Source organism: Quercus robur, chromosome 8 (assembly GCF_932294415.1).
Source record: "Quercus robur chromosome 8, dhQueRobu3.1, whole genome shotgun sequence".
Lineage (NCBI taxonomy): Eukaryota > Viridiplantae > Streptophyta > Magnoliopsida > Fagales > Fagaceae > Quercus > Quercus robur.
Window position 1 is genome coordinate 16342444 of NC_065541.1, and position 23515 is coordinate 16365958.

The 23515-nt window shown below is 35.0% G+C and overlaps 2 protein-coding genes across 4 annotated transcripts; both read right to left on the minus strand.

Annotated features, from left to right (window-relative positions):
- Nucleotides 1-731: 731 nt before the first annotated feature.
- On the minus strand, nt 732-18092 carry LOC126694790 (G-type lectin S-receptor-like serine/threonine-protein kinase At4g27290). 3 transcript variants are annotated; one of them, XR_007645878.1, is made up of 8 exons: nt 16649-18092; nt 16426-16539; nt 7820-7977; nt 7514-7724; nt 6909-7146; nt 6680-6830; nt 6224-6601; nt 732-945 (listed from the first exon to the last, which is right to left on the minus strand). XR_007645878.1 is itself a non-coding variant. In XM_050391287.1 (7 exons), the coding sequence occupies exons 1-7, from the start codon at nt 17940-17942 to the stop codon at nt 6308-6310; spliced, it is 2460 nt and encodes an 819-aa protein (XP_050247244.1). In that variant the 5' UTR covers nt 17943-18092; the 3' UTR covers nt 6034-6307. The 3 variants fall into 3 exon arrangements, 2 of the variants coding, with proteins under 2 accessions (XP_050247244.1, XP_050247245.1); XM_050391287.1 differs by lacking the exon at nt 732-945 and having other exon boundaries at nt 6034-6601; XM_050391288.1 differs by lacking the exons at nt 732-945; nt 6224-6601 and having other exon boundaries at nt 6680-6786.
- On the minus strand, nt 1030-2694 carry LOC126695947 (G-type lectin S-receptor-like serine/threonine-protein kinase At4g03230). The gene is made up of 5 exons (XM_050392741.1): nt 2542-2694; nt 2236-2446; nt 1631-1868; nt 1402-1552; nt 1030-1323 (listed from the first exon to the last, which is right to left on the minus strand). Exons 1-5 carry the CDS (start codon nt 2692-2694, stop codon nt 1030-1032), a joined length of 1047 nt encoding a protein of 348 aa, XP_050248698.1.
- Nucleotides 18093-23515: the final 5423 nt, after the last annotated feature.

Below are 23515 nucleotides of genomic sequence, written 5' to 3' on the forward strand. Positions count from 1 at the left end.
TCCCTTTTATTCGTTGTCAAGATTGAGGCTTCCAACTTGCACTCGTTCTTTGTGGAGAATGGTGCGGGTTTGTTGGGCTATCCATATTTTGTATTACCCAATTGGGCCTGTGGGCCTTTCAAGGTCTTTCCCTTATTCCTTCTTAGTAATTCCTACGAGGTTGGCCCATTGGGCTTTTTGCCTTATTCCTTCTTTCATGGGCCCATTCAAGAACCTTTCTCATTTCTTTAAGAGGGCCATCTCACTGTGTTCTATCCTTTGTTCTTTATGGGAATTCTTTCTCTTTGATCCCCTTGCTTAGGCCGTGCTTATTCACTTTCTAGCCCTTAAGGGTGTGGCACTATTGCTTTGCTTCTACTCTCTAATCTCTCCCTTCTTTTTCTTGGTTCGGTTTGGGCTTTTCTGCCATTTGACCTTTGTGTCCATATTATCAAAATTGGGTATCAACACTCATAAATAACATAAAGCAATAAAACAACAAATTATATTTTGTTTGCTCACATGCCAGTCATATGTCGATTTCTTAATCCTTACCACTTTTTTCTAAGCTTATTCACTATTGGCTCTTAGCCACCATCCTAAGGGAGAGACATTTTTGAATTCGAACTTGAAGTCTCATTAGAACTACATTTTTCTTTGTTAAGGAATGGGCTAAATAGATTATAAGTAGCCTTAAAACCCCCTTTTTTTTTTTTTTTTTTTTAATTTTATTGAAGATGTCATTTTAAGCCTTTACCATTCAAATAAGATTCATATCATGCCACCTTCTTGGGAATACAAATGTGTTTAACTTACAAAATGTACAATATAAATATCAATTAGGAGATATATAATAGATAAATTCTATATCCACAACACTTTCACAACAAATCCTAGATGACAAGTCGTTATTGGTTTTAATTTAAAACCACCACTGAAATTACTTTCTTGTCTACCAGTAACAACCTATCACTTAAAATTTGTCATGAAAGTTTTGTGAAAGTGTTGTAGACGTAGCACTTAGTATAATGTAATGGATATGGAGTTTAGCTATCGAGCCTCTAACAATGTAACAGTAATTTCATTGGTTGAAAGTGATGGGTTCTTGCTTGATGAAGACAATTTTTTCCCTACCAAGGAAGTAGGCTCTTTAGGTTCAGGTAATGAACTTTGTCCATGCAACATCATAACCACAGATGACATGTTGGGCCGATCCTCATGATGTTGTTGCAAACATAAGAAACTTATACGAAGGCAACGAACAAACTCCAATAGGATGCAACTGTCCTCTAAGCAAGTATCAATTAGTTCTAAAGGTTTGCCATCTTTCCATAAATTCCATGCCTGAAAAAATTAAAATTTTCTTATCATTATCTGTATAATTATATGTAAAATGGAGAGTCAACACTTTTGAGAACTTACATGTGCAACAAGCTTTAGACCTTGGCTTGGATGGAAAGACCTTCGATTTTTCTTTCCACTTAATATCTCCCGCAACAATATTCCAAAACTATATACATCAGATTTCACTGAAAATAGACCATCAATGGCATATTCAGGTGCCATATAACCACTGCAAAACATCATTAAGAATAAAAATCTTTGAGTAGGAAAAACAATGTTGACAACAGAGCATGTTAAGAATTCTTACTAAGTTCCAACCACTCTATCTGTATTTCCTTCAGTTTGTTCTCCCCCAAAGATTCTAGCCATGCCAAAGTCAGAAATTTTTGGGCTCATCTTACTATCAAGTAATACATTACTTGCCTTGAGATCTCTATGTATAATTCTCAATCTAGAATCCTCATGAAGATATAGAAGCCCTCGTGCAATCCCACAAATAATATTGAAGCGCATAGACCAACCTAAAACATTAGCTCTCGTTTTATCTGGCAAGTTTCTCATTTGTGTTAATACTAAGTCCAACTTGGACAATAAAAGAAGAAATTGAAATTAATAATAATAAATTAATGGAAAATTTTTTCCTCCAAACCAAGTTTGAAAAATCTCCCATCCATTATGTGGCGGTTCATAAAACCATCCATAAGTATTAAATTGCATGATTCATTAAATCATTTAAACAAAGCATTTGACTATTAAGTAGAGTGTGTGACTCAAACTAAATAAGTGTAGTTTTTTAAGTTGTCACTTAGTAGGTTGGAGGAACTTTTTATCTAAATTGGTTTGGAGAAACTTTGTCCTTAAAAAAATTCATTAAGTTTGGAAAAAGTTATTAAGTTTTTGAGAAGTTCATACCAAAAATAAAGGAGTCTAAGCTTCCGTTGGGCATATATTCATAAATTAGCATTATCTCCTCTCCTTCAATGCAATAGCACAAAAGCCTAACCAGATTACGGTGTTGCAATTTGGCAATCAACATAACTTCATTTTTAAACTCATTCAATCCTTGTATAGAACTTCGTGAAAGCCTTTTCACAGCAATTTCATGTCCATCTGTTAGTATACCCTGTAAATTCACATTTGTAAGCAGATTTTATTCATATAGAATATGATGATAACTACTTTTTCTATGGTCATTATAAAGTTATTTTGTAGATTTACCTTGTATACAAGTCCAAAGCCTCCTTCACCTAGCTTGTTATCACTTGAAAAGTTGTTAGTGGCAGTGACTATGGTTGCTAGGCTGAAGAATGGGACCTCTATGTCTACACTTTGGAGTTCAATGTTCTGGTCTAGCATCTCATTGTTCTCCATGTTATCTAATAAGAGCAAGATTGGCTTCACATTAAACAAAATAAACTAGAATATGACAACTATTAAATTCGGTTAGACCTATTGATTATGGAGCGGAATTGTTATTTAATTTCAAATTAAATCAATTATATGATCCAAAATGTCAATATTAACAATCAAAACAAAAAGTCACCATGTCATCTTGCAAAATAATAAAAGCGATAAAATCATGAGACACATGCTATGATATTGAAGTGGAAAACCAACGGAGAACTCATCCAAAGGGAAAACCACTACAATGGTAACTTATCCTAACTAACGGTAACCTATCCTAACTAAGGCAGTCCATTATAAAAGGAGTTTCACAATCTAGACCAAAACCTTTGTACTTAGGCTCTATAATCCCAGGAGATAACTCACTGTTGTGACCACAACAACTTCAGAACTCTAAACTTCTTTTTTGGATTTCTTAACAAATGATATGTTCACGTCAACAAACTAGAAACTCTAATGCAGTCTATGACACCTCCTTGAAGATTTGACCAACAATTAACTCAATGGAAGAAAGGTTCCGTGGTTTCAAACTTCGGATCACAAGATCATAAAAATTTGGAAGGCTTCCTTAATGATAACTCATAGAATGAAAGGCATGGGTTTTCTCTCTAAAAGCTTTGAGTTTTTGCATCTATACCCTCATTGCAAATCGTGCTTAGATGGTTTAAGTAGGTGCTTACATGTAGGATTAGAATTCTAATAGGAATAGGATTTGAATTTTGTTTCCATAACTGTCGCTTAAGCAAGAGTCGAGTGAGGATGAGGCGAAGCCTCGCTAGCCATTTGGGATGCAAGTATTTACTCCCTTGAGTGAACCTTGGCTTCCACTTAAGCAAGCCTCTTCAATCAACGACACTTTAAGCATATTTTTAAATTTCGTTGACAAAATACTAACAGGTAGAAGAATACTCCCCATCAATCTGAGGTCCCTTGAGTAAATAGTTTAGCTTAAACAAGGCAGTGAAAAAAAAATGACGACCCACCATAGAGTAGTGCATAGATTCCAAGAAAGATGTAGCATGCAAGAAGATACCAATAAATGTTTGACATGGGCATAGGGCACTAAGTGGCATTAGCAATATGTGTAGCAACGGTACCAAGGAGACGCTACAAAAATAGAACACAAAATTTACACTCGAAAGACCCAAAACAAAAACTACTTCTGATACCAAATGCGCCAAGTTGAAGAACATAAGATGTGGGGCATATGCTGTCCAAAATGCAAGAAATGCATGAATAATCAATTGATATCCATAAAAAAATAAATAAAAACAACTGTTCTGCTTAAACATTGAGGTTAAGCCAAAAACCGCGATTGAGGCATATTATCAAACTATTAATGTGCAATTGACGAGTGCATTTAATACATGACCTTCTTCCAAAATTTACCCACTAATCAGTGACCACAGTCATATAAAAACGCAGGAAAATTTTGCTAAGTGCCTCAATAAAGTAGAAACAAAAGCCAATCCTAAGTGTATTAAAAAAAAAAAAAAAATCCTAGATCAAAATCCTATGTGAGATGCAACAAGAATCAAGAATTTAAGATCATACATACGAAACACGTTTGTAGAACTAAAGGCCAAGATCAATAACAATCTAGAATATGAGACATTTGACTGGTGCAAATTAATAGTAGCAAAGGTCAGAAGCAGTTTATGCAGGGTGCAAGGGTATTACAGGACTTAAATTGACTAAAACTACCAGAAAGGTCTTGCTCAGGCAGAATTTAACAAGTTGCACGAGTAGGTTTCAAGAATTTTCAAGAAAATTTTAGGCGAGTGTCAAGCGAAGACGTTGCTTTAATAGCATTCATGCAGTTTTTTATTTATTGTAGAAAGAACTGAATGCATAAGGAATGGGAATTAAAGTAGCTTAAGTGCATGTAATGTAAATAAGAAGACTGGCAAGGCTAAGAGAATTTCCATATTAGGTTATGGTGAAGGCTACCCCTACAATCCTTGCGCCTCCTTCTTAAGGAAATTAAACAAGTCTTCGATAAAGTGAAAAATTTCCAGATTGGTCTCACGCTCCAGCAATCCTTTTTTTGGTGTTGGTTGTTGAATAAAAAAAAAAGAGAATGCCAGCAATGCTTAGGTATAAAACCTAATGCTCCACTCGAATTTAGAAACACACGTCGAATTATAGGTCGAGAGTGGAGTTTAGGAGAGAAACAAGGTGAACAAAACCAAACAAGAATGATATAAGACAGGAACTAAGCTCCAAGCATTATGTCGGGGTACGTAGAAGTCAAATGTAATAAGAAAAAGTTACTGAAAGTGGAAATACCTCACCTGTAGAAAATACCCTTTACCTTTATAACCATATCGATTTTCTATCACCCTTTTTCCTCTTCTTGATCATACCTTCAGGTGCGCAGGAAAGGGGACTTCGTGATTATCTGCTTTTTCTATCAACACCATATTTTTACATACAGTGTTCCTATTTTTGCTATAAACAGGAACGCCAACTTTTTTTATCAAGCATGAGGGCACGGTACAAACAATAGTGAGAGTATGATCAGACTTTTTTCTTTTAGAGTTTCTATTGAATGGTATTGCTCCAAATCACAAAAACGCCAATCACATGACCAATTGCCTACTAGAAAATTACACATGCAACCAAATTCAGCTTGCCTTATTTTGTATTACCCAATTGGGCCTATGGGCCTTTCAAGGTCTTTCCCTTATTCCTTCTTAGTAATTCCTACAAGGTTGGCCCATTGGGCTTTTTGCCTCATTCCTTCTTCCTTGGGCCCATTCAAGAACCTTTCTCATTTCTTTAAGAGGGCCATCTCACTGTGTTCTATCCTTTGTTCTTTATGGGAATTCTTTCTCTTTGAGCCCCTTACTTAGGCCATGCTTATTCACTTTCTAGCCCTTAAGGGTGTGGCACTATTGCTTTGCTTCTACTCTCTAATCTCTCCCTTCTTTTTCTTGGTTTGGTTTGGGCTTTTCTACTGTTTGACCTTTGTGTCCATATTATCAAAATTGGGTATCAATACTCATAAACAACATAAAGCAATAAAACAACAAATTATATTTTGTTTGCTCACATGCCAGTCATATGTCGATTTCTTAATCCTTACCACTTTTGTCTAAGCCTGTTCACCATTGGCTCTTAGCCACCATCCCAAGGGAGAGACATTTTTGAATTAGAACTTGAAGTCTCATTAGAACTACTTTTTTCTTTGTTAAGAAATGGGCTAAATAGATTATAAGTAGCCTTAAAACCCTTTATTTATTTATTTATTTATTTTTATTGAAGATGTCATTTTAACCCTTTACCATTCAAATAAGATTCATATCATGCCACCTTCTTGGGAATACAATTGTGTTTAACTTACAAAATGTACAATACAAATATCAATTAGGAGATATATCATAGATAAATTCTATATTCACAACACTTTCATAACAAATCCTAGATGACAAGCCGTTATTGGTTTTAATTTAAAACCACCACTGAAATTACTTTCTTGCCTACCAGTAACAACCTACCACTTAAAATTTGTTATAAAAGTTTTGTGAAAGTATTGTGGACGTAACACTTAGTATAATGTAATGGATATGGAGTTTAGCTATCGAGCCTTTAACAGTGTAATAGTAATTTCATTGGTTGAATGTGATGAGTTCTTGCTTGATGAAGAGAATTTTTTCCCTACCAAGGAAGTAGGATCTTTAGGTTCAGGTAATGAACTTTCTCCATGCAACATCATAACCACAGATGACATGTTAGGCCGATCCTCATGATATTGTTGCAAACATAAGAAACTTATATGAAGGCAACGAACAAACTCCAATAGGATGCAACTGTCCTTTAAGCAAGTATCAATTAGTTCTAAAGGTTTGCTATCTTTCCATAAATTCCATGCCTGAAAAAATTAAAATTTTCTTATCATTATTTGTATAATTATATGTAAAATGAAGAGTCAACACTTTTGAGAACTTACATGTGCAACAAGGTTTAGACCTTGGCTTGGATGGAAAGACCTTCGATTTTTCTTTCCACTTAATATCTCCAGCAACAATATTCCAAAACTATATACATCAGATTTCACTGAAAATAGACCATCAATGGCATATTCAGGTGCCATATACCCACTGCAAAACATCATTAAGAATAAAAATCTTTGAGTAGGAAAAACAATGTTGACAACAGAGCATGTTAAGAATTCTTACTAAGTTCCAACCACTCTATCTGTATTTCCTTCAGTTTGTTCTCCCCCAAAGATTCTAGCCATGCCAAAGTCAGAAATTTTTGGGCTCATCTTACTATCAAGTAATACATTACTTGCCTTGAGATCTCTATGTATAATTCTCAATCTAGAATCCTCATGAAGATATAGAAGCCCTCGTGCAATCCCACAAATAATATTGAAGCGCATAGACCAATCTAAAACATTAGCTCTCGTTTTATCTGGCAAGTTTCTCATTTGTGTTAATACTAAGTCCAACTTGGACAATAAAAGAAGAAATTGAAATTAATAATAATAAATTAATGGAAAATTTTTTCCTCCAAACCAAGTTTGAAAAATCTCTCATCCATTATGTGGCGGTTCATAAAACCATCCATAAGTATTAAATTGCATGATTCATTAAATCATTTAAACAAAGCATTTGACTATTAAGTAGAGTGTGTGACTCAAACTAAATAAGTGTAGTTTTTTAAGTTGTCACTTAGTAGGTTGGAGGAACTTTTTATCTAAATTGGTTTGGAGAAACTTTGTCCTTAAAAAAATTCATTAAGTTTGGAAAAAGTTATTAAGTTTTTGAGAAGTTCATACCAAAAATAAAGGAGTCTAAGCTTCCGTTGGGCATATATTCATAAATTAGCATTATCTCCTCTCCTTCAATGCAATAGCCCAAAAGCCTAACCAGATTACGGTGTTGCAATTTGGCAATCAACATAACTTCATTTTTAAACTCATTCAATCCTTGTATAGAACTTCGTGAAAGCCTTTTCACAGCAATTTCATGTCCATCTGTTAGTATACCCTGTAAATTCACATTTGTAAGCAGATTTTATTCATATAGAATATGATGATAACTGCTTTTTCTTTGGTCATTATAAAGTTATTTTGTAGATTTACCTTGTATACAAGTCCAAAGCCTCCTTCACCTAGCTTGTTATCACTTGAAAAGTTGTTAGTGGCAGTGACTATGGTTGCTAGGCTGAAGAATGGGACCTCTAAGTCTTCACTTTGGAGTTCAATGTTCTGGTCTAGTATCTCATTGTTCTCCATGTTATCTAATAAGAGCAAGATTGGCTTCACATTAAACAAAATAAACTAGAATATGACAACTATTAAATTCGGTTCAACCTATTGATTATAGAGCGGAATTGTTATTTAATTTCAAATTAAATCAATTATATGATCCAAAATGTCAATATTAACAATCAAAACAAAAAATCACCATGTCATCTTGCAAAATAATAAAAGCGATAAAATCATGAGACACATGATATGATATTGAAGTGGAAAACCAATGGAGAACTCATCAAAAGGGAAAACCACTACAATGGTAACTTATCCTAACTAACGGTAACCTATCCTAACTAAGGCAGTCCATTATAAAAGGAGTTTCACAATCTAGACCAAAACCTTTGTACTTAGGCTCTATAATCCCAGGAGATAAGTCACTGTTGTGACCACAACAACTTCAGAACTCTAAACTTCTTTTTTGGATTTCTTAACAAATGATATGTTCACGTCAACAAACTAGAAACTCTAATGCAGTCTATGACACCTCCTTGAAGATTTGACCAAAAATTAACTCAATGGAAGAAAGGTTCCGTGGTTTCAAACTTCGGATCACAAGTTCATAAAAATTTGGAAGGCTTCCTTAATGATAACTCAAAGATGAAAGGCATGGGTTTTCTCTCTAAAAGCTTTGAGTTTTTGCATCTATACCCTCATTGGAAATCATGCTTAGATGGTTTAAATAGGTGCTTACATGTAGGATTAGAATTCTAATAAGAATAGGATTTGAATTTTGTTTCAATAATTGTCGCTTAAGCAAGAGTCGTGTGAGGATCAGGCGAAGCCTCGCTAGCCATTTGGGATACAAGTATTTACTCCCTTGAGTGAACCTTGGTTTCCACTTGAGCAAGCCTCTTCAATCAACGATACTTTAAGCATATTTTTAAATTTCGTTGACAAAATACTAACAGGTAGAAGAATACTCCCCATCGATCTGAGGTCCCTTGAGTAAATAGTTCAAGGCAGTGAAAAAAAATGACCCACCACAGAGTCGTGCATAGATTCCAAGAAAGATGTAGCATGCAAGAAGATACCAATAAATGTTTGACATGGGCATAGGGCACTAAGTGGCATTAGCAATATGTGTAGCAACGGTACCAAGGAGACGCTACAAAAATAGAACACAAAATTGACACTCGAAAGACCCAAAACAAAAACTACTTCTGATACCAAATGCGCCAAGTTGAAGAACATAAGATGTGGGGCATATGCTGTCCAAAATGCAAGAAATGCATGAATAATCAATTGATATGCAAAAAAAAAAAAAAAAAAAAAAAAAAAAAAAAAAAAAAAAAAAAAACTATTCTGCTTAAACATTGAGGTTAAGCAAAAAACTGTGATTGAGGCATATTATCAAACTATTAATGTGCAAGTGACGAGTGCAGTTAATACATGACCTTCTTACAAATTTTACCCACTAATCAGTGACCACAGTCATATAAAAACCCAGGAAAATTTTGCCAAGTGCCTCAATAAAGTAGAAACAAAAGCCAATCCTAAGTGTATTAAAATAAAATCCTATATCAAAATCCTATGCTAGATGCAACAAGAATCAGGAATTTAAGATCATACATACGAAATACGTTTGTAGAACTAAAGGCCAAGATCAATAACAATCTAGAATATGAGAACGAAAGCTAGAATATGAGACATTTGACTGGTGCAAATTAATAGTAGCAAAGGTCAGAAGCAGTTTATTCAGGGTGCAGGGGTATTACAGGACTTAAATTGACTAAAACTACCAGAAAGGTCTTGCTCAAGCAGAATTTAACAAGTTGCTCGAGTAGGCTTCAAGAATTTGCAAGAAAAGTTTAGGCGAGTGTCAAGCGAAGACGTTGCTTTAATAGCCTTCATGCAGTTTTTTATTTATTGTAGAAAGAATTGAATGCATATGGAATGAGAATTAAAGTAGCTTAAGTGCATGTAATGTAAATAAAAAGACTGGCAAGGCTAAGAGAATTTCCATATTAGGTTATGGTGAAGGCTACCCCTACAATCCTTGCGCCTCCTTCAGAAAATTAAACAAGTCTTCGATAAAGTGAAAAAAATTTCCAGATTGGTCTCACACTCCAGCAATCCTTTTTTTGGTGTTGGTTGTTGAATTAAAAAAAAAAAAAAAAGAGAATGCCAGCAATGCTTAGGTATAAAACCTAATGCTCAACTCGAATTTATAAACACACGTCGAATTATAGGTCGAGAGTGGAGTTTAGGAGAGAAACAAGGTGAACAAAACCAAACAAGAATGATATGAGACAGGAACTAAGCTCCAAGCATTATGTCGGGGTACGTAGAAGTCAAATGTAATAAGAAAAAGTTACTGAAAGTGGAAATACCTCACCTGTAGAAAATACCCTTTACCTTTATAACCATATCGATTTTCTATCACCCTTTTTCCTCTTCTTGATCATACCTTCAGGTGCGCAGGAAAGGGGACTTCGTGATTATCTGCTTTTTCTATCAACACCATATTTTTACATACAGTGTTCCTATTTTTGCTATATACAGGAACGCCAACTTTTTCTATCAAGCATGAGGGCACGGTACAAACAATAGTAAGAGTATGATCAGACTTTTTTCTTTTAGAGTTTCTATTGAATGGTATTGCTCCAAATCACAAAAACGCCAATCACATGACCAATTGCCTACTAGAAAATTACACATGCAACCAAATTCAGCTTAAACTAAGGGTCCGTTTGGATACAGTATATTTTGCTGAAAACTAAAAATATTGTAGTAAAATAATTTTTAAATGTGTGAATAGTACTGTGGGACTTATTTTTATTTTTATTTTTTCTAAATAAAGTGACTGTGGGTTTCGTGAATAATGCGTGAACAGTATGTGAATAGTCCTAAATAGTGCTCAATAGTGCATTTGTTAGGTAAAAGCTAAAACGTCTGAAAAAAAAAAAAGAAAAAAAAAATCCAGATTTTGAAAAGCAAAACGCCGAATCCAAACACATACTAAGTGTCTATTTGGCAAAAATTAATTTTGTCAACTTATTTTATTATTCAGCTTATTTTAACTACTATTCATGGGTCTTATTGCACTTTTTAGTATTATTTATAGATCTCACTGTATTATTTCAACTAACTTTTATCTTTATCTACAATACTTTCAACTAAAAATTTTTAATTTCAACAAAATAAACGGATCCCAAATGGATCCTAACTTGTGCATACAAATGCAAACAAGATACACTTGGACCAGAAGAATTCGTACTTGAAAAAAAAAAAAAAAAAAAAAAAAATACAAAATTTGCACTAGCTATTACTTAGTATGGTGTGGTTAAACATGGTATCTTTTATCCCCTTTCATTCATTCTTTTGTATTTTTCTTTTTTAATTTTCTGTTGTTTTTATAATTTGGACAAAAAATAAAAGCACACACAATGCTAAAACAAATGAAAAACATGAAATGCAGTGCATAAATACATACAATAATGTACACAAACTCCTATTGTAATTAGTCTATGGAGTCAAAGAAAATATCTCCAACACTAGATTGGAAGTATCAAAGAAGCGGACACGAAGAATGATACTTAGTTTTGGAATCCTTTCTCACCCAGACAACATGATATTGGGCTGTGAACTAGGGGAGGCTTTGATCCTAAACTGTTTATAGGCTAATTGAGAAAAGGAATTAGCAAATTAAGTGAGGCAAATTCCAACCTTGGCTTCCAAGAATCAACAAGCTCGAGGTTTGAGCATGTCACCAAAGCAATTTATCTTGGCTTCTGACAGAAGGTACTCGATCTCTAGCCACAGGTTGTGACACTGGAATCTTAGACTCAACTAGAAGCGATTAGAATGGCTATGTCTAGTAGCACCCAATAGTGGCCGAATTAAGTAGCCTCTGGGGTTCTATTTTTCCTAGCTGGCCATATGGAGATGGGCTGTGAGACATATAATCTACCTATGAGATGGTTCCCTTTATCTACTCGAGTTTGCTCTACCTTAGCCCAATGATTTAGCAAGGGGGACAAATATAGTTTCTGCGCTGCAAGACATAAAAAAGGATGGGACAAAAGATTCTACATCGATGTACCTTAGGCCAGTTGTTTCAAAACTTAGCTTCTGAGAACTTCCCTTTGTCTTTCTAACTTGGCTCTAGCAAGACCTAGCTCACTTTCAAGTTCAGTCACCTTTTCTACGAGTGATTCTCATTATTGTATGTTTCAGCCAAATTTTTGGCTTCATGTAACTTCACTACTAGTGCCTCTTTCTCTAGCTCTCCCTCATTTAACTTCTTAATGGCTAATTCAAAAGTTTTCTGGAATTTGATACATTCCATATAAAGTTTGTTATAAGAAGTTTTGTAGGGTGGCATCATCACATAATTCACCCTTAATGGCTTGTTTGGATTGAGAGTGTGGTGGTCATAATTATCATATTAGTTCATCTAAGGTTTGTTTGGATTGAAGGGGACGGAGGGAGAGTAGAGTAGAGCCTCCATCCCCTCAATCCAAACAAGCCTTGTTAGACTCATTGCTCTTATACTCATCACTCTTGGTAGCATTCATATCCTTACTGTTTGATTTCAAATAATTTGGGCATTTAGCCTTGACATGTCCATAACCAAAACACTAATGATGCTTGATGACTTGATAGTTCTGTTCTTTCCTACCCTTAGACCTCTCACTAAATTCATTCTTTGGTAGCTCAAAAGTTCTATGGGTTTTGTACTTTTTCTTACTCTTTCTAAACTATAGAAGGTTTTTAAACTTTCTAGCCAAAAGAGCTTTCTCATCCACTTTCATCTCATCCTCATCAGAGGTATAACTCTTCTTCTTTAACGGTTTTCAGAGCAACAGTCTTGTTTTTATTAGTTTGAGGTAAAAAGAGGTAATATGTCTGTACTGATCCGACTAATTCCTCAATCTTGATAGTGTCAGGATCCATACTCTCCTCTATTATAGTGTGGGTTTACGATGAAACCTCTTAGGTAAAGATCACAGGACATTCCTAACAAATTTGGGCTCAAGGATATCTTTTCACCTAGGTTAAAGCTAGAGTTTACTATGTCATTAAATTTGGCATAGAATTAATCAAAAGTTTCATCCTAAACTCATGCTAATATTTCCAAATTCAGAAGTTGACATTTGAAGCCCAGAGTTTCATATAACTTTACTTCCCTGATTTGTAATTTCTAAGACAACCCAAGCATCCTTAATAGTTTTAGACATAACGATTCTTATAAATTCTTCTTGAGAGATAGATGTAAAGATGGCATCTAAGCATTTACTACTGCAGTTATAATCTAATAGTTGTTCCTCGGACCATTGTTCTACTTGAATTTCAGTTTTGGTCCAACCCTTTTCAACATATGTTAAATTTCAGAATTTAAGTGTACCTATGCTTTGATAGCAATTATTAAATTCGGTTTAGAGTCCTCAATTAAGTTTTCAAAATAACTGTTATTTAATGTTGAATTAACTTATCACATGATCCACAATATTAATATTAACAACCACGTACAAAACAAAAAGTCACCAAGTCATAAAGTAAAATACCAAAAGTGATAAAAGCATGGGACACGTGATAGTAACGAAATGGAAAATTGATGGAGAAATCTCCAAAGAAAAAACCATTATTAGGGGAATCTATCCTAACTAATGAATCCACAAGAAAATAAGGAGTTTTATAATCTAGAACAAAATCTTTGTACATAGACTTTACAATTCCAATAGGTAATTCATTGTTGTGACACACAATAGGTTTAAAACTTTGATCTTCTTCTTGTATGGATCCCTTCATGAATAACATGCTCGCGTCGACGAACCAAAACCTCCGGTACACTCTAAGGTGTCTCCTTGAAGAATTGATCTAAAGTGAACACACTAGAAGAGAGACTCTGTGGTTTCAAACTTTGGATCACAAGCTTTTTATGGAACTAGAAGGATTTTCTCATAAAACCTCACAGGATGAAATTCATGAGTTTCTTTCTAAAAGCTCTATTTTTCTGCCTCTATAATCTAAGTGGAAATAGTGCATAAGATGATTTAAGTAGGTGTTTACATATGGGGTTAGAATTCTAATTATAACAAGATTCAAATTTTGTTTATTCAATTCTCACTCGAGTGAGCCTTGAACAAGAGTTAGGTGGGGCCTTGCTTGAGCAAGCTTTAGTGAGCTACTTAAGCCCGCATGTACTACTCACTTGAGCAAGCCTGGTTCTCCACTCAAGCGACTACATAAATTAACTCATTTTTTTATCCTTTAAATTTCTATTTTAAATTAGAATAATCCTTGATTGTATATGTCTCTTTACGTTAATGAAAGTATGCTCCCCTCCAATGTTTTACTTTTCATGCAATTACTTAATTGTAGCATCAAATTTATTTTCTTTGCAATTATGAATTACTTTGAAGTTAAATAGAGTGTAATGACTTAAAGGGTGTTTGGTAGAGTAGTTTGAGAATGGTTGTTTGGAGTTTTTTTGAAATAAATGTGGATAAAAAAATATGTAGAAATGTGTGTAATGTTGTTTAAAATGTGAAAATATGAGTTTGAACTTACTCACTAAATAGGCCCTTAGTCTTGAATATGCTTGTTTTAAGTTTTGAACTTGGATTAACTTATCTAAAATAACTTAGTCCATCGAGGATAGAATGAGACCAAAAAGATACCTTGAAGTGAAAATTTTCATCAAATAAACACAATTGCTGCAAGTACTACAAATGATTCAAGTTTTCTCAAAATCTTGGTCTAGTGACATTTTTTGACTTTTGTAATTATTTCGAAAAGCTTATACGAATTTTCTTACTTGCCGTGATCTTTTCTTTTTATTACGTTCCAATGGCTATACATTAAACTCAAGGTACCTTAAGTTTGGAATAAACTTATGAAGATCTGAAATGGTCTAATAAAGCGGTTTAGAAAACAAAACAGTGTTGGATCCGAGTCGTGTTGTAAAAGTCCTATGGGTCCGTTTGGATTGAGCTTATTGTTGCTGAAACTGAAAACTGAAAACTGAAAACACTGTAGCAAAATAATTTTTAAATGTGTGAATAGTGTCGTGGGACCCATGAACAGTACGTGAACAGTACATAAATAGTATTTTTTATCCCCTGCACAATGATTTTACTGTTCACTGCAGAGCAAAAAAAAAAAAAAAAGGGCATGAAAACACAGGGCTGAAACGCAACTTTCAGCCCTGCCTAAATGCTCACTATATCTAATGTCATGTCGGCGTCACTCGCTTACATGGCAGAAGTGTCTGACGTGGCACTTTAAATGGTTGTGTTGACATGGCACTAACGTGACTAGTGACTTCGTAGACAGGCTAGCGGATCGAGTTCAGCCAAATAAAGTGGCATGGGATGAAGGTAATATGACACGATGACGTCACGCTGATGTAAGAGGGCTGACATGACAGTGACAATGAACTTTGGGTGACACGTGATAAGTGGCATCGTGAAAGCGGGTGAAGGGTTGATTTGGAGATTTTATTTTTTGAAAGGTGGCTGTTTGTTCCTTCTTTTTTTTTTTTTGTGGGAAGAGATAATATGGGTTGTTGGCTATGCCGCGTGTACTTTGCTCCCTTCGTCGACTTGAAAAAAAAGCTTTGGACAAATGGGGTACACGTCCCTCGTGAATCGTTGAATAAGAGAAAATATGTGTCCAAAACTTCAAAGTTGGACTCATGTGCAACATGTTTACTGGCCATGATCTGTATAGTGAAAGACAGAACGGCGTATGCTATCTGTTGGTGAGAGTCGTGAATGTATGTTTCTCCAGCGGATGGATTCCAGTCATTCCACCAACTTGTGAGGGGAGGAAGCATATACCTGAAACAGGTATACTTTCTCCATGAATAGATGCAGATAGCGCGCAAAGGCGTATGCGGAGACGGTCACCCAACTTGAGCTGTTGGAATCGCCCGGTGGCCAAGGAAGGTGGAGAATGGACACGACGCTAAAGAGGATGGCAATATGCTGCCAGTGAATCAAAGACGAAGAGCACTGGTGGCTTTGAGAACAGTTGGGCGTTCTTGTGCCTGTGGTAGCAGCAAGCTAGGGTGTTTCAGATCTGTGTCTCTGCGGCTCGATATATATAGACTGAAACTGGAGATATGATTTGTGGATGCAATAAAAAGACAAAACATGTGCAGAAGCGGAAGTAATTGAAGGCCAAAGACTCTGAAACGATGTTAAAACAAATTGACGATGAAAAAAGGAGAGAGAGTAATAGAAGACACGAGTGTTACGTGGTTTACTCTAATCAGTGAATACAGTTTAAAACCTTCTTAACAGGGTTTACATAGGAATAGTAGAGTCCAAGGTTCGACTAAATAGGATTTTTTTTGTGCCAATACATAAAATATAAATTCAAATATATGTTTAGCAATCTTAATAGCAGTACTGTACGCTTCTAGAAGTCAAGTTAAACAATCTTGCAATATCTTTTCCAAAGTAGGTAAGAGAAAGTAATATTACCTCTCAAGCTTTTCCTTTTCCAAATGCAGTAGGGAATCAAGAGCACCCCAAAAACTACGGCAATGGCAACCACGACTATTACAATCACCTTCCTCTTTTGCTTATTTTTCAGCACTTCATGGTTGAATTTGTAATAGAAAAGAAAAAAAAATTAAGTGCAACAGACTTCAATGCAATAAAACAGATGGAAACAAAGATTTTAGCTTAATTTGATGGCTCATACCTTGCCCTGAACCAGGCATTCGAATATATACATCCTGGCTATTAGCATCCTGCTTGTTCGCTGCCATCTGTCTTATATCAATTAGATCCCCAAACCACATGGCGCATCCACTACCTCCATTTCTAGTATCTGAGTTTGAATAAGCTGTACAGTTACAGTCGTTCAAACATTTGACCTTGCATTCATTAAGACTCATACTTTCGTTCAACAGAGAATGTGTGGTGTCTGGCATTTTGAGCCCAGACAATATAACAAACTCAATTTTATCTTTATCCTGGCAGCTCAATTGCGTACTGCGTTCACATCCCTTATACCACTCTTCTGGGTTCCATGTTTGTTGTGATGATTTAGGCTTGAATCCTTCTACACACTGACAAACAGGTGACTCACCCATGATACAATTTCCATAAGGACCACATAAATCGTAAGTGTCGCATTTGTCTTTTGGCAAATTCAAGAACATACTCCATTCGTTTTTTTCTTTAACCCACATGTAGCGCTCATACTGTGACTGGTTCAAAACTGCTCTTGTGATTGCAGACTTTTGAATCATATCGAACGTGAAGTAAACCTCATCTTTGTTGGAGGCAAAAGTGAAGTTGTAAAGCGGGGTGGCCTGTAACTCTGGCATACCACTGAAAAAATGGCCATTCCATGGGCCGGACCGGAAGCACTTCTGGGAGCCTTTCATCATGACTAATTCTGGGTAATTATGAAGTTCAATCCCCCAACTCAGTTCTCCTGGAGAGGGATCATCTGGACTCTTCCATGCAGTTAGGCGCCTATCCAGCCCAATCCTTCGGTCCCATCCAAGCTTCATCCCTGCTAGCCACGTATCAGAAGGATAGTCAAAGCTTTGCCAAAAATAATTGTCTTCATTCTCTTCTCCTAATACTAGATTTCCTGAATCTAAGAGCTGTACTATTGGATTCTTGGCCACTTTTGTTTGATTTGCCGACCAAGCAAACGTCGAATACTGGCCAAGAAGAACAAGACTACCTGAACTGTTTACCATCAACATGCCAGACGAGTCTGTGATTGGATTGCCCCGGTTTGCTACCCAAACAACCGTTTTACCTGGGATATTGTTGTACCAAATTCCCAAGTAACGGTTATTGGAATTACCTGGACTGAAGAACCCCAGGACAAAGCCTCCATCTTTAGAGACCAAGGTTGCGTTCTCAATGTCCCTGAGGGATTGGGATTGAGAAATGCTGTTATTAGCAGCATCCGAGAATACAAAGTAGAAGAGAAGCAAACTGGAACTCAAAAGCACAGAAGCAAAGATGTCCATTGCTTTCTGTTCTTAGAGCTCTTAATTAGCCAATATGTAAAATTTAGACCCATTATTCTGAGCAAAGACTATAACATAGAAGGCCATGCATTGACTCAAGCTAGCTGTTGTTCTTTGAAAAGTCTACATTGTGAACAAGAATTTCCACGTTACACCCTATTGCAGATGTCGCATTTATTACATGTAGTTTTCCGACCATTTATAAACTAGGATGTGGTGAGCACGCGGATTTTAGAACCACAGGATTCACGAATATTCATCTATTGAAATGGTTAAGGAATTGCGGCCAGTCCCACATTCAAATTGGAGCCATATTTTTGCCTTTTTATTTTTACTTCCGTTTTCAACTGAGAGACTTTGACTAAGTCTCAAGTTTGATCCAGGCTTATAGACCACTGAGAGAGCGCCAATTAATATTGACCAGTACATCCTATAAAAAAAATATTGAAAGGGACGAATTTGAGCATATCAAATTTTATTTTCTTTGAGAAGCTTTTGATCTAGAATCAAGTCTAAATACAATTTCTCTATTGATTTATTAATCCTTAATTACCACTTTTCTCTAAGCTTGGTCACCATTGGCTCTTAGCCAACCATTTTAATGAGGAGATATTTTCGAACTCGAACTTGAAGTCTTATTAGAACTACTTTTCATTTGTCAAATTGGTCAAAGAGAATATAAGTAGCCTTAAACTTTTTTATTTTATATTTATTGAAGAGGGTTTTTTTTTTTTTTTTTTTTTTTTTTTTAATTGTAAAGTTGTGATTTCCAACTATATTGTGTTGACTTTAATTCCGTATCAAATTTGATTGTAATTTTTTCAATCATTTTCCGCGTATATATGTGAGATTAATTGTAAGGGATGAGTGTGAGAGATCGGTGAAGAATCAAGTTTCAAAAGTTGAACAAGTGGATTTCGCAACCTTCTCGCGAGAAGTAACCAGCGAAAAGAGCCACATGTAGAGCACATGACTGGAAGATGAAGAGTCATGCCAGGCTAGATTTTTCACAATTGTCTTGCAGGTAAGGCCAACCTGCGAAGGACTCATGAAACTCTCTGTTTGGCAAAAAGTAGTGTTTTGCTTTACCAAGTCTTTACCCACACTATATATACCTTCATTACCCACAAATTATATGGAGTGCTTTTTAGAGAGAAAACCCTAGAAAATACACTTGAGAGTTAGAGATTGTTATACCCACAATCATATACACATTTCCTTATGGTTTTCCTCAACCCCTACCTTTTCATCTCTATATCTTTGAGAGGTTGCTAGCTTAAACACTTACTACACCCATTCTGAGTGTAAAGTGAGATTTTGGTGCTGTTGGGAAGCATTGGAAGGAGTCATTCATTGGCGGATGCAATTGGGCTAAATTATGAGATGGCTAAATAACGAGATCCGGAAAACTAAAGAAGACAAGGCTCCGAGAATTCAGTTGGTAGCAGGAGTTTGGAAGGCTCAAGTACATGGGGTAGACTAGGCTTGGAGGGTCTTTTGTTATTCGTGTACTCTAACTTTATTCTCTAGTGGATCAATTTCGACTTGGAGGGTTGCAGAGAGGTTTTTCACCAAGTTCTTCGGTTTCCTTTTTGATAACACGTCTCAATGTTATCTTGTGTTAGCATCTCTCTTCCCTACTCTTTAAGCATTCATTTTACTGTTGATAATCGATGAATATGGCTTAGGGTAGTGTTAATGGTTCTTTGCATTTATTTACTCTTGTTCCGCACTTAGTATAAGTTAGAGTAAAAGCTATTTAGCCGTAATTTTTAATTAGGGGTCTGAACAAGCTCTTGTGTTTTATCACAAATCCGAGCTTTCATCTATTATTTAGAATATAACTAGGATAGAAAATTATGTAAATTTATGTTTTATAAAACATAATTACAATCTGTTAGGTTCTAAGGAATTAGGAACTAATATATTAGAACTCTATTTTGTAATGTTGGCAAATCATGAACAAAACATTTAAGTCTTGTTTAGACTTGCTCAAAGTATATGCTTTTTATGTAAAGTTGGAATCGAGTTGCTACAGGATTTACTGTGTAAATCTGCCTGGCTCGATCGATCAAGAATTAGACTCGACCGATTGAAAATCGTGCAGATTGTTTTTTTTGCAGAATTCCCAACTCAGTCCAAGCCCTTTTGATGTGTAGGGTTTTATGTTTTGCCCTAGGTATAAAAGGGAAAACCCTAGCCATGTTTTAGGTTGCTTCCTATGCTGTGTGTGTGAATCTTTTGTAAGATCAAGAGGTGGTTGCCTTCACACATACTTAGGGTTTCCAAGATTCAATATTATGTCAAGAACTTAGTGATCAATTCAGTTGCTGTTTCAAGAGCTTAAGGAAACACAAGCAGGATTGCTTGTACTTGTTAGGAATCCAAGAAAGAAGTAGTCTGTGGACTCGGAGCTATCACATGGTCGTGGTAGTAAGTTTCCTACTCGAGGTAGCAAGTTTCCTACTTGAGGTAGCAATAGGATGTTAGTGGTCTAAGTTACTATTGTGTAATCTTCAATTCTTTCATAGTGGATTCAGTTTTATCTTGAGGATAGCTAGATTAATCCTCCCCAGTTTTTTTACCGGTTTGGTTTTCCTAGGTTATCATATTGTTGTGTTCTTTATTTTCTGCACTTTATAATAATATGATATTTGTGTTAACCTAGATTTGATAATTTGACTAATCACTTGGCTAATTAACTAGGTTAATCTGGTTGTGTTTTAAGGGTTCTAAAAACGTACACCATCAAAATTTTAGTCATTTTTCATTTTTCTTAAAATGTATTTAAGACCAAAACCATTGAATTTTTATTTTCTTTTGATATAATTATATAATCAATAAAGATGTTTATTTATCAATGGTTTTATTATTTTTTTGGTTAATTGTAAATCACACCCCTAAAGTTTGGGGGTGTTTAGACTTTACACCCTGAAATTTAGAATTCAAATTTTACCCCCTGAATTTTGGGATATTTGGATTTTATACCCTGACGTTTCAGAATTTAGATTTTACCCCCCCCCCTAAAGTTTAGGAATGTTTGAATTTAACTCCCCTAAATTCTGAAACTTTAGGATGCAAAATCCAAACACCCCTAAAATTTAAGGAGTAAATTCTAAGTGTAAAATTCAAACACTTTCAAATTTCAAAGAGTAAAATCCAAATTCTGAAACTTTAAAGTGTAAAATCCAAACACCCTAAACTTTAGAGGTATAATTTGTAATTTTCCCTTTTTTTTAATAAAATAAATGGTGACTCTATATGCACACCCTTGGGGATGTCCAAAACCATTAGGTTTAGCCTAAAATTAATAAGAAAAATGAGATCATCACACTATGCCATCTTTAGATAGCTATATCTCATTAATTTCTAATTCAAATCATGTCAAATTTTTAGTTTATTTTAAAGACTCATATATGGGCAGAATTATCATGGAAAAGGATATGGGCAAAAGCTATCTAAAGTGTTTGACTTTGAGGAGTATTTGATTCAAACTCAACCCTAAAACAATTTTATTAACTCAACTTAATTTTTACAGATTTTGTTATTTTGATCTGTCAACATATCTTTGAACCCTAACGAATTTGATAATATAATATCTCAAAAACGACATAATGCAATAAGCAAACAACAAATTTTATCTTGATTACTCACGTGCCGATCATTTGATGATTTCATAATCCATGCCACGTTTCTCTAAGCTTGGTCACCATTGGCTCTTAGCCAACTATTTTAAGGGGGAACATTTTCAAACAACAAATTTGAAGTAGCCTTAAAACTTTTTTATTTTATTTTTTATTGAAGACATTTTAAGCCTTTTTCATTCAAATAAGACTGATGTCACATTCTTGGGGGATACAGTTGTGTTTAGCTTACAAAATATACAAGATAAATATCAATTATAGGATATTTAATAGATAATTTCTATATCCACAACACTTTCACCACAAATCTTATGTGCCAGGTTGTTGTTGGTTTTAATCTAAACCCACTAGTAAAATTATTTTTGTACCTACCAGTAACAGCAAGTAATAACTTATCACTTAGGATTTATTGTGAAAGTCTTGTGAACATGTTGTAGATGTAGCACTTCTATAAAGTCTATATTTTTTGGTTGGCAACCATAAAAAAATTGTAACCTTTAGAACTTAATTTGTCTAGTTGTTTAGTCTAGAAATATTCAGTTAAACAAGACAAGTGAAGTTCAACATAGTTGAAGACTCAAGAAATTAGAAAAAGATAAGTGCAAAAGGAATCACTTATCTCGACTAATCAAGATTCGTGCAAATTGCATATCTAGTTTTCTTCTTAGCTATTTGATCTAAGGTTTTGATGGATCTTAAGTATATATAAATACAAAACCTAGAGCAAGTTTTTATAAATTAAAGAGGGCAATGTTCTGTACACATATCTGGAGAGTTTCCATACCCTTTTGGAGTTACAACTGGAGATCTTGGGCAAACAACAGATCCAATTATAAAGCAAAGTTGTTGCATTCAGTCAACCATAGTTACTGATCTAAATCTTTGAGTGGAGTTCTCAAAGTCACAAATTGGAAAGTTTGTGTTGCTAATCCAAATCTTTGAGTGGAGATCTCAGAGTCACAAACAGCAGAGTTTGTGTGCAACGGTTTCACAGTAGAAGAGCCCATGGATTCGGAGCTATAAGAAGTCACGCAAGTAAGTACTACATGAAGTAACAGTAGATTTAGGGTTAAGTCTATTGTATAAACTTCGATTCTATTAGGGAATTGTTGCCTTGATGATTGTTTATGTTAAATCCTCCACATGTTTTTTACTTTGAAAACATAGTTTCAAAAGTTTTCTCGAGACATCATTCTTGGTGTTCATGTGATCTATGTTGGTTTGATATTTAATTGATTCAAATTTATTGCATAATTAAATATTTGGTTAAAAGTTTATTAAAATTTGAGAGAACTGGGGTCTAAAACCCTAAAAACTTCTTTATTTAATATGATGCTATTGATCTGAAGTTTGGCTATCAAGCCTCTAACACTATAATAGTAATTTCATTGGTTAAGGGAAACTGGTTCTTGCTTGGCGAAGACAATTGTTTCCTACAAAGTAAGTAGGCTCTTTAGGTTTAGGTAATGAACACTCACCATGGAACATTATAACCACAAATGACATGTTAGGCCGATCCTCATAATGTTGTTGCAAACATAAGAAACTTATACGGAGGCAAGGAACAAACTCCAATAGGATGCAACATTCCTTTAAACAAGTATCAATTAGTTCTAAAGGCTTTCCTTCTTTCCATAATTTCCATGCTTAAAACATTTAAAATTTTCTTATCATTACCTGTATCATTATATGTAAAATGGAGAGTCAACACTTTTGAGCAAGGTTATCGATTCCGTACCGCACCAGCCGGTACGACCGGAATATACCGTACCGGCCAGCAATCCAGTACACTCGACCCCCTTGTTTCGTACCGGAAAAAATACCGACCGTACTGGCCAATTTTGGGCAATACTGGCCGGTACCGGGTGTACCGGCTGGTACAGAAAAAAGTTTTTTTTTTTTTTTTAAGTTTTGTAATTTTTGAATTTT

Excerpts from the sequence above, each read along its gene's own strand:
- LOC126695947 (XM_050392741.1), bottom strand. The coding sequence starts at position 2,694 with ATGGAGAACAATGAGATGCTAGACCAGAACATTGAACTCCAAAGTGTA. Across the intron at positions 2,447-2,541 it reads GCTTTGGACTTGTATACAAG|GGTATACTAACAGATGGACA; the intron begins GTAAATCTACAA and ends GTGAATTTACAG. Across the intron at positions 1,553-1,630 it reads GATAGAGTGGTTGGAACTTA|TGGTTATATGGCACCTGAAT; the intron begins GTAAGAATTCTT and ends GATGTTTTGCAG.
- LOC126694790 (XM_050391287.1), bottom strand. The coding sequence starts at position 17,942 with ATGGACATCTTTGCTTCTGTGCTTTTGAGTTCCAGTTTGCTTCTCTTC. Across the intron at positions 6,831-6,908 it reads GATAGAGTGGTTGGAACTTA|TGGGTATATGGCACCTGAAT; the intron begins GTAAGAATTCTT and ends GATGTTTTGCAG. Across the intron at positions 6,602-6,679 it reads GTCTAAACCTTGTTGCACAT|GCATGGAATTTATGGAAAGA; the intron begins GTAAGTTCTCAA and ends TAATTTTTTCAG.